Source organism: Cyprinus carpio, chromosome A5 (genome assembly GCF_018340385.1).
Source record: "Cyprinus carpio isolate SPL01 chromosome A5, ASM1834038v1, whole genome shotgun sequence".
Taxonomy (NCBI): Eukaryota; Metazoa; Chordata; class Actinopteri; order Cypriniformes; family Cyprinidae; genus Cyprinus; species Cyprinus carpio.
In genome coordinates, this window is record NC_056576.1 from 8,857,755 (window position 1) to 8,868,970 (window position 11,216).

At 35.2% G+C, this 11,216-nt stretch overlaps 1 protein-coding gene across 2 annotated transcripts; it reads left to right on the forward strand.

Moving 5' to 3' along the window:
- Positions 1–714: 714 nt before the first annotated feature.
- On the forward strand, positions 715–10,643 carry pes (pescadillo). 2 transcript variants are annotated; one of them, XM_042753028.1, is made up of 15 exons: positions 715–887; positions 1,212–1,291; positions 2,271–2,424; positions 3,503–3,612; positions 4,737–4,908; positions 5,017–5,106; positions 6,871–6,987; positions 7,106–7,183; positions 7,279–7,368; positions 8,001–8,131; positions 8,442–8,567; positions 8,656–8,840; positions 8,932–9,065; positions 9,830–9,997; positions 10,317–10,643. In XM_042753028.1, exons 1-15 carry the CDS (start codon positions 864–866, stop codon positions 10,395–10,397), a joined length of 1,740 nt encoding a protein of 579 aa, XP_042608962.1. In that variant the 5' UTR covers positions 715–863; the 3' UTR covers positions 10,398–10,643. The 2 variants fall into 2 exon arrangements, with proteins under 2 accessions (XP_042608962.1, XP_042608955.1); XM_042753021.1 differs by having other exon boundaries at positions 716–887; positions 8,926–9,065.
- The last annotated feature ends 573 nt before the right edge of the window (positions 10,644–11,216 follow it).

Sequence of the window (11,216 nt, forward strand, 5' to 3'; positions counted from 1 at the left end):
CTCTCTCTCTCTCTCTCTCTCTCTCCCTCTCTTTCTCTCTCTCTCTTTCTCTCTCTCTCCCTATCTCTCTCTCTCTATCTCTCCCTATCACTCTCTCTCTCGCCCTATCTCTCTCTCTTTCTCTATCTCTCTCTGTCTCTCTCCCTATCTCTCTCTCTCTCTCTCTCTCTCTTTCTCTCTCTCTCTCTCTCTACTGAAATGGCACCCCTTTTTTTCCATTGTTCTTTATCATATTGTTTATTAAGCATTGAGTAATTAATAGTCTTGCACATTTTCCATTTCTGCAGTTAGAAAAAAATAATCATTTTATCTTAGTAAACTTGATGTGCTTTATCTATAGCTACTGCATTACAATCAGGCCTATTTATAGATCTAATATATGATAGATAGATAGATAGATAGATAGATAGATAGATAGATAGATAGATAGATAGATAGATAGATAGATAGATAGATAGATAGATAGATAGATAGATAGATAGATTACAAAACCAAAGAATTTACACTAGCCCACATTTTAATATTTGCATAAATATTTAATGTTATATGTAGCTGCTGTTGCTTTTTATGTATATATGCCTTGCAAATAATATATATTGGGTATTTATATTACAACATAAAGATATTATACATGTAGTACGGCATTGTGCGTAATTGCTACACGTTTATGACTTTCTATGCAGGCATTCACTCGTGCTCCTGAATTCAAGGGTCCTACTGACTTGGCTGACTGACGTCACACAAAACACGTGTGTTCGGAAGACGCACGTTAGGACTGGATCTGTGCTGAGATCGATTTGCTTTTTACTTGCAATCGTTTTTAATTTAGGTTTTGTCGAGTGAAATAAACAAACTCCGCTGTAATGGGCGGATTACAGAAGAAGAAGGTAAGTGATTTAGAGCAGAACTGGCGGTAAACTAAGCATGATGGGTTGAGGAGCGCAGGGCCCTTCAGACCTGCGTGCTTTAAACATTTAACAGTGTTTTCTTTATGACATTTGATAAAGATATGCAAGGTGTTTAATTGACCACAGCATCATTTTTACTAGAATCTTTTCGTTTTAATAATCATTGCAGCTGTTTTCAGCGTTGCTTGACAGTATAAGGTTCTTGATCATCTTAAAACATGACTCCGTATGAAATATGTGTGTGGTTTCTGCATATTCCCGCGTGTCAGATTTCTTGCTAACCTGTCATTTCTTCTCGTGTAGTATGAGAGTGGATCAGCCACTAACTATATCAGCAGGAATAAAGCCCGCAAGAAGCTGAGTCTGAGTCTGGCTGATTTCAGGTTGGTTAACAAAAGAAAGTATTTCACTTATATTCTGTCCTGGTGTCTTGGTATTTTTAAGGACCTCATACTTTATATGTGATCCTGGACTAAAAACCCAATCATAAGGGTCTATAAGCTTTCCTTTGATGTATGGTTTGTTAGGATTGGACGATATTTGGCCGAGATACAACTATTTGAACATCTGGTATCTGAGGGTGCTAAAAAAAAATAATTGAGAAAACCGCCTTTAAAGTTGGTCCCGATGAAGTTCTTAGCAATGCAATATTACTAATCAAAAATTAAGTTTTAATATATTTACGGTAGGAAATTTACTAAATTTCCAAAATCACGGAACAAGTGATTATTTTTGGACTATTCTAGCATGTTCGGGTCGTCACCGCCGCGGAGTAACACATACCTCCGTGAATCGCCATAGACATAAACTTGGAGAAGTAGCTCCGGTTAGAATGTTCTTCCGCGGGATGCATGCAGTTCTGTTTATTAACCGCTAGAGCGCCAACGTTTACATAGTGTTGCTTTAATATCCTAATGATTTTGGGCATAAAATAAATATCGATCATTTGGACCCACACAGTGTATTGTTGGCTAATGCTACAAATATGCACGTGCTACTTATAACAGGTTTTGTGCTCCAGGGTCACATATAGTAATATAGTTCATATATAGAATGTCATATATCACAAATATCGTGTCATATATTAAATGTTATGTATGTGTATTAGTAGTTTTTAACTAGCTTTTACTAAATGACATAAATTTGTGCTACAGTACCTCAGAGTTTGATTGATCATTTGACATCAATAAAAAAGTTACTTTTAAAAGATAATGTTTTTATTTTGCTATCTTCTCGAATAATGATGCCGTTGATTGCATTTTATTATTTATGTTTAGTATTTCTTCCCTGGTTTGTTTGTGAACCACCAGTTGAGATTACAGATGTAAATACTGTACGCAATACATGCTTCCTATTTTATAGGCGGTTATGCATATTGAAAGGAATCTATCCTCATGAACCCAAACACAAAAAGAAGGTCAACAAGGGCTCAACAGCGCCTAGAACCTTCTACCTGCTGAAAGACATCCGCTTCCTCTTGCATGAGCCTATCGTTGGCAAGTTCAGAGAGTACAAGGTGAGAAGCTAGATGCTGCTTTGTGTTTGCAGCTGCATCCTCTGATCCTTCTCATTTTGATCACTTTTTCATGTTCAAGCTTTAACTTAATGACAGTGGAGCTAAAATACTGGTTTGGTAGGTAATAACAATGTCAAAAACAATGTAAAATAGATGCCAAAGAAACATGCAAATGATATGCTGTGGAAAGCAGCTGAAAGTGAGAGAGAGAAATGTCAATATTTTTAAAGAAATATTTACTTCAAAGTTTTTTTTAATTGTTCTGTAATAACTAAATGCATCCCTTTACCAGTTTCTGTCAATGTTATTTCAGTGTTATTATTTATATAATATTATATTATTGATTTATTTATATTTTGAATTGGCTTTTATATATTTATAATAGAATATATATATATATATATATATATATATATATATATATATATATATATATATATATATTTTCAGTTTCCATTTTAAAGTTTAGTAATTGTATGTGATTTTCTCTTTTTTTGCATTTCTATTTAGCCTTTTTTTTAGTTTTAGTACTTAAACCTTTTTCATTTCAGTTAGTTGCTAAGTAGTTGCCATATTTTATGTCAGCATTATCTAATTACAGAAAAAAAATGAATGGTAGGAAATTAAGTTAAGAACCTGCTTAACAATTGTGATATAATATTACAAAATGTTAGAAATTGCTGAGAAAAATATTTTATTAAAGTTTTATTTTATTTATTAATAATGGGTGATTTTTTTTTTCTACGAAAACTGGTCATGAAATTATCATTTACATGTTTTTTTATTTAGGAATATGCTTTTGTCCCTCTATTAAATTAATTTAACAATTTTTCTTGTACATTTGCATGATCTAACAGTACATGTGACACTCTAGCCAGTTTCTCTGTGAAAACTCTCATAAAAATATTAAAACACTTGTTTTGGTTGCTTATTGGAAGTACAAGATTAAGTATTATTTGCCACAAAGTTCTGAAGAAAAAAAATAGGCATCCTAGATTAAATTCTGATATTATATTTTTCACTGAGGAAATAGTTCATAAGACAATCTATATGCTAACTATACATTCCCTGTTTATAGATTTTTGTGCGGAAACTGCGGAAAGCATATGGAAAAGCTGAGTGGAGTGGAGTGCAGAGAATGAAAGAGAACAAGCCTGCATACAAACTGGACCACATCATCAAGGAGAGGTGAGAGTAAACACAGTGCTGTCTGTGGACTGCAGGGGGCGCACTTCAGCTCTCTGTCCCAACAACAACAACATGCTGTGAAGGACTTTTCTGTGTCCAGACAGTGTTATGTGATAAGCACCTATTTGTGTCCAAATAGTATTATGAGTACGGGAAGAGTCTCAGCCCCTGTTCACAAACAGATCAGTTATGAGAATCCAAAAAGTTACAAGAATATCAAGAATATGATACTTTAATTATCTTGGCTCGACTGACTGTCTCGTACACTGTCTGTCTCGTCATCCGTCCAATCTACTGTTTGCATCTGTTACATCAGCAGGGTTTGGGAATTGAATTATGACTTTGGAAAGTGAGGGTTTTTCTCCCCAACTGTTCAAAAGTTTGGAACAGTAAGATTTTCTTCATGCTTTAGATGCAAGATCACCGAGCTGCATTTTTTTTGGTTAAAAAAAACACACACACACACACACACACAGTAAAACAGTAATATACTTTGAAAGACCTATTTTCTATTTAAATGCATTGTAAAATGTTTATTCCTGTGGTGCAAAGCTACATTTTCAGCATCATTACTCCAGTCTTCAGTGTCACTTGATATACTTGTTTCCTTCATATTTCTGTGGAAACAGTGCTACTTTTTCCATTAGATTCTTTGATGAATAGAAAGTTCAAAAGAACATCATTTTTCAAAATAGAAATCTTATAATGATATACATGTCTTTACCTTAGTGCATCTTTGCTGATTAAAAATATGACTATATGGACACCTGTGAAAGAAAAGATTGTGTGTTACTGATATGACTTGAGCAAATATTACAGTACTTGATAATGGACATGAATTTGCAGTTTATAACTTAATTTTGATTAAAAGCACCATGAAATAGCTCAACAAGTGCAGCTTTCATTCCTCTTTTCCTACTTGAGTGGGGAAATCTCCAAAACTGTTAGTCAGACTTATATTTCCTAAACATATGTCACCTATATCTGGCACCGAATTTAGCTTCTTTAGCTCAAATTGTGCTAAAATATTTTGGTCAGTAGCCACATTGAATAACTTCCTCAATTTTTCTATGAATGATCTGTCGTTGTCTCATACTGTTTCTAAAATAAGTTTGTTTTTCCAGGTATCCCACGTTCATTGATGCTGTCCGAGATGTAGATGATGCCCTTTCTATGTGTTTTCTGTTTTCTACGTTCGCTCGCACGGGAAAATGCCACGTTCAGACAATTCAGCTGTGCCGGAGACTTGGCGTCGAATGGATGAACTACATTATCGCCTCACGGTCCCTGAGAAAGGTACTGTAAACATAAGCTATGAGAAGAGTGCATTTTAAAGGTTCATTAAATTATTCGATTTTGTTACAGCTAGTGGATCTTTTAATGATTATATTTTTGTTTCTTCAGGTTTTTCTTTCTATTAAGGGTATTTACTACCAGGCTGAGGTTCTGGGACAAACCATCACATGGATCATACCATATCAGTTTGCCCATGATGTGAGTACAAATATACATTATATTTTTCATGCTTGAGGCTTGTTCAGAAAATAGTCAAATATTTTATAATTTTGCTGAAGTATCACACATGAAAAGCACCAGGGAAGCAGGTTTGATTCTGAATCAGGACAAACCATGATATTTAAAATGTGTTTTATATATATATATATATATATATATATATATATATATATATATACATATACATATATGTATATATATATATACACTATTACATATATGTATATATATACACATACATATATGTATATATATATACACATGCATATATGTAAAGACATTCATAATGTTAAAGATCAATGCTGGTATTTTGAACTTTCTATTCAACATATATTCCTGAAAGAAAAAATGTATCACTGTTTCCTCAATATTGAGCAGCACAGTGGTTTTCAACATTGATAATAATAAGAAATAATCTTTTAAATCTGTAAACACTGTTTATTTGTGAGCACTTGCAACAAAACAGGATGCGCTTTCTGCCGTCTCGGTCTCTGTGAACTTGAGTGCGAAACTCCATGTATATCTTTGCCTGACATTAAAAATATATCTTTAAAGAGTGAAATGTCTACTTTCAAATAAACCAATTCAAATGGAAAACAAATAGCCTATTCTCAGATGAATCCGTATGAAGCATGGATACAGGTGCATCAGTACTGCGGAGATGACGAGTCAGTGTCGCCGAGTTCATCTCTTAATCCGAAAACAAAGAAAGCACTAGATTATCAAATTATTAAAATGTTAATTCAGTATCCTTAATGTTTTTCCCTGACACACTCATCATTAGGGATGCAGGATAAATATCGGCACGATATTTAATGCGCATCTCGTCAGTAAAGCCGGTTCAGTAATCAGCGGTAAATCTCTACACGTGCGTGCTTTCACATGGAGCAGCATTTACTACACAGAGTCGTTGTTTAATGACAAGCTGCGCAAAACCACAATCCTATTTTGCGCATGTTTTGTGCAGCTTGTCAGTTAACAACGACTCTGTGTAGTAAATGCTGCTCCATGTGAAAGCACGTAAATATCAGCACGTGTAGAGATTTACTGCTGATTACTGAACCGGCTTTACTGACAAGATGCGCATTAAATATCATGCCGATATTTATCGTGCATCCCTAATTATCATTACTTCTGCTGTGCGCTGTGGCAAGCTTTATACGTGTGCTTGAGCGCTTATTAGCCTGTGTAGGCAACTAAAGGCTCATTATAATGATTTAAATGGTTTATTAATAAACATGTGAATAGTCGACTAATGCTTAAAATGAAGGACTACTAGTTGACCAGAAAGATCCTTAGTCGAGGGCAGCCTTAGATATTATTGTTTTTCACTGTGATTTTGATAAAATAATGCAACATTAGTAAACATAAGAGAAATTTTTCAAGAACATTTTAAAATTCTTAACGATGCCAAAGTTTAGTAATAGTAATTACTGTTGTAACTAGGATTTGCAACACACCAAATTTACATTTTTGGGTTGTGCAAATGAGGTTTAATTTTATTTTAATGATTTTTATTATTATTATTATTATTATTATTATTAAGGAATTAGAATTGTTTTTAGCATATTGCAGTTGTTACCCAACTACTAAACCATGTAAAATGTTTTTAACAAATGACTCTAATGGCTCTTTGCTCTTTTTTTTATCAGTGTGTTATGTTTCGCAGTATTTTGGATGCTGAGGTCTTTATAGATTATTTTATTATGACTGTTAACACACCCCTGTCCCTGCTCTCCTCAGCACCCTACAGATGTGGACTACAGAGTTATGGCCACATTTACAGAACTCTACACAACACTGCTTGGATTCGTCAATTTCCGCCTTTACCAGACCCTCAACCTTGTCTACCCGCCCAAGGTAAAACACACAAAATGTGCTTCCATTAAATGCCTTTTTATTTTTCAGTAGCAGAATTCCAATTCATCCCAATGGAATGTGTTTTTTGTTTTGATTTTTGTATTCTGGTGCTTGTTAGCTTGATGGACAAGGAGAGTTCAGCCTCAAATCAGAGTGTGAAGAAGATTATGCCCTGGAATCCGAAAGCTATTCTGAGGTACTGACTACTTCATTTTCTCTTTCATATCAACATTAAATTGGACAAAATATTACAGTGTGTTTAAAGATATGGATCTTCACATCTCCTACCAGAAACTGGCAGCGTTAAGTGCCAGCCTGGCCCGTACGGTTCCATCAGTGGAGGATGAGGAGGCGGAGCTGGACCATTTCCCTGCTGAAGGGGTGAGCGACAGACAGCTGTCTGTATTGTGAACACCTGCAGTGACTTACAAAAATGACCTCTGTTTAATACAAGAGATATTACATATTGGGTAACATCCTGTAGTTAAATATCCTGTACATAGTACCGTGGCATGACAGTGTCACAATGTAAAAACAATGGAGGATTAAAGTTAGTTTAATTTAATAACTGAGTTTATTTGTATAGCACCTGTCAAAAAATGCAGTTTAAAGTGTTTCATGGTCCCAATATAAAAAAAATTTGCACAGCTGATTGGTAGCAAACTCAAAGCTGTCAGATTCCTATTGACTTGCTAAACCATCTGAAATTAATGCAATTATGTGACTCCACAATAATTTTCCACAAGTCAAGTTCACTAAAAGAAAGTGTCACAAGACACTTGTTATTTAGTCACACATCACAAGGCGCGAGTCGGTGAAGCATTTACCCGCGTTTGATTAATTGTTGTTTTGGACGGACCTCGTATCCTCATGTTTCATGTTCACTGAGGGAGACTGTTACTATGGTTACACGCTGAAGGTGTTAAAAAAACATTCTGATGAAACCAGCGTGACTGCAGGAGACCTTTGTCCTCATTATTTAATGTCGTTTTTAAATGCACTTTCAATTGCAGGAAGACCTGGAGAAAATGGAGACGAGAGAGAAGATGGAGCTGGAGCAAAACAAACAGAAGAAGCTCTTCGAAGGGCTGAAGTTTTTCCTAAACAGAGAAGTTCCCAGGGAATCGCTGGCTTTTGTCATCAGGTGAAGGAGTGTGACATACATACTTATATTTATCACACATCATATCATCTACGGCACTTTCTCTAAAATAGGGTACAAAATAGTTTGCTGTTTCTTTTTTTTTTAGAGAAGCGAAGGCACAAATTCCATGTTCTTCAAATATGCATTTGTCTCATCTCAGCTCAATACAACAATAAAAATCATGCAACGGTGTCAATCCTTTTGACTCTTAAATTGATATCCAGTCTATTGGAAAATTAATTTTTAATTAACAAATCTCGTGAGGTTTAGCAAAAGTAACATTTTTGTTTGTGTGTTGTACACTGTGCAGGTGTTTCGGTGGAGAGGTCTCCTGGGATAAATCACTGTGCATCGGCAGCACTTACGATGAAACAGACGAAACAATCACACATCACATTGTGGACAGACCCACCATCGACAAACAGTATATCAACAGGTCCGAAACAAATCTCCCTGATTCCGTACAGTGTATACTTTACATTCACTGTATATTCTTGTACTTGATGCATTTCTCAACCTTGCAGGTACTACATCCAGCCCCAGTGGGTGTATGACTGTGTAAATGGAAAGATACTGTTACCCGTAGAGGAATATTTCCTGGGAGTTACACTGCCGCCCCATCTGTCGCCGTTCGTGGAGGAGAGTGAGGGAGATTATGTGCCGCCTGAGAAACTCAAACTCCTGGCCCTGCAGAAAGGAGAGAAGCCACGTGAGGGGTTTATGAAATGATTCTTGGCATATGATTATGTGTGAATGTTCAATGACTGTTAACTACACAAACAAACCGTTCACAGAAGCAGAAGAGGATGAGGAGGAGGAAGAAGAAGAGGACGATGAAGATGACGAAGAGGAAGATGATCAAAGTGAGGATGAAGATGAGGCTGAAGATGAAGCTAGTTTAGCTGAAATGGAGGAGAAGAGAGCTCAAGGAAAGGTAAGATGGTTTTAAGTTTGCATGAGTTGTTTTTGCAGTTATGCTACTTGTTTGTTTAGTGGCACAAAAATTGTAGACTTACAGTTACCTTTAAAGGCTTTGCTTTTATAATAGGGAAATTAGTTAGGCTGGAATGCTCAGGCAACTTGCAAAATTGTAAAACCAACATGACAAAGATTTGTGATAAAACCGTGAATCGTGATATTTCTTAAAAATATTGTGATATGATATTTTTGACATATCGCCCACCCCTACTGTATCATATTTGATGTGCAGTTTTCTTCTTTAAATAATCAACATGATCAAAAGTCTGCTGAAAAACCTGTTGTACACGATCTACTACATGCCTTCTGTTGTCTGATTTGATAGTTTGTTCTTTTTTAGCAAGTAAAAGGTCGTTTAGTAGAATTGCAAAACACCCTTCTCCAGCTTCTGGTTCACATGCCTTTTTGTGGTAAAATTTTTCTGATTTTTATTAAGTAAATGTAAGAATAGCTTTTATATTGTGAATAATATTTTAAAATAAACACTTAAGGTTTTTTTGCACACTGAGTCCGAAATTTTCATTTGCGTTTTTCCATTTTTTTTTAATGAAGGATGAAAGTTTCGGAGTATGTATAAATTAGAAACAACTGTACCAAACTGGATATTTTTTTGCTTTATTTGGGCAGTTTGTTGCTGAACCTTAAATAAAACATTTTGTGGAGGAATATGTCAAATGAATATAAAACGTAAAAGTCTGTCATGTGCCGGTTTTCCCTCAGAGTCTGTCAGTAAAGGTGACCCCTGGTAAAGTCAAACCAGAGAACCGCATGCGCACCGAACAAGAGGAGAAAGCAGAGGAGAAGAGACTGGCTATCATGATGATGAAGAAGAGAGAGAAATACCTCTATGACAAGATCATGTTTGGCAAGAAGAGACACGTCCGAGAGGTAAGCCTGCTTAGAAATAGCTCAATTTTATATGATTTCTTTTAAAACAATCTAATCTATCCAGAAGGATGATTCAGAATAATACTTCATTTTGATTCTTAGTTATTGTTTTTTTTTTTTTAATGCAGTGAGATGAGTTTTTTGTAAATGAGTGCTTTGGTTAATGGTTAAATGAATAGACGTGGTGGTAATTCACAGCTCACACAGTGGCTGCCAAAGCCCTTTAAAAGGTGCTTGACCTACATTTGGCTCATTATTTAAGCTTCATTGACCGTGACAGAATTCATTGTTCATGAATCTAATGCACACCTTCCAACAGGCTAACAAGCTAGCAGCTAAGAGGAAAGCTCACGATGACGCCAACAAACCCGACAAGAAGAAGAAGAAGAAAAAGTGCTGATTTTTACATGTATTAAAGTGCTTCTTGTGCGTTCTCTCACTGTCGAGAGATTTTGAGAATCGTTTCTTCTCTTGTTTCAACACATTGCATCATTTAATGGGAACTGTACATGATCCACAGAACTCCATGTGTCATTTAAGTTTGGCCAAACTTGTTTCAGTGACACTTTTCTGCATTTCTTATCTGTCTTTGCTCATCAGTTTTGACTGTGACACATGTCTAATAAACAGAAGAAAAAGAAGATAATGATTATCTTTAATGAAAAGAAGTTTAATTTTTTTTTACTCTGTGTGCATGTTTCATATTTGTGGAAATTTAATGTACTAACTTGGATGAGGGAAGCTTTTAAAGAATTGCAGGTGCGATTAGAATCAATTGGAAAAGAGCAGATGACGAAAAGCTGTCATATCAACACGTCTCATGCATTCTTCATCTGTGTTACGAGTAGAACTGCAACTACAGGCTCTCCGTATGCTTACTACAGGATGACTTAATACACTGAACATTTCCTTAAGCAGGTCATAAATGTGTTAGATATTAGTGATATACACTGCAGTTTCCTTTTTATAGAAATTAATACTTTTATATAGTGGGGATGCATTAAAGTGATCAAAATTGGCAGTAAAGATTTACATTTTAAATAAATGCTGTATTTTAAGTCTCTTTTTATCAAAAATAAACTATAATGGCTTTTCAATATTGATAATAATGTTTTTTGAGCAGCAAATCGGTAAAATAAATTGATTTCTAAAGGATCAAGTGACACTGAAGACTGGAGTAATGATGCTGAAAATTCAGCTTTGCATCGCAGAAATAAAA

Coding starts and splice junctions, on each gene's coding strand:
- pes (XM_042753021.1), top strand. CDS start 864: ATGGGCGGATTACAGAAGAAGAAG. Junction 7,184..7,278: donor AATCCGAAAGCTATTCTGAG/GTACTGACTACT, acceptor ATCTCCTACCAG/AAACTGGCAGCGTTAAGTGC. Junction 9,066..9,829: donor AGAAGAGAGCTCAAGGAAAG/GTAAGATGGTTT, acceptor GTTTTCCCTCAG/AGTCTGTCAGTAAAGGTGAC.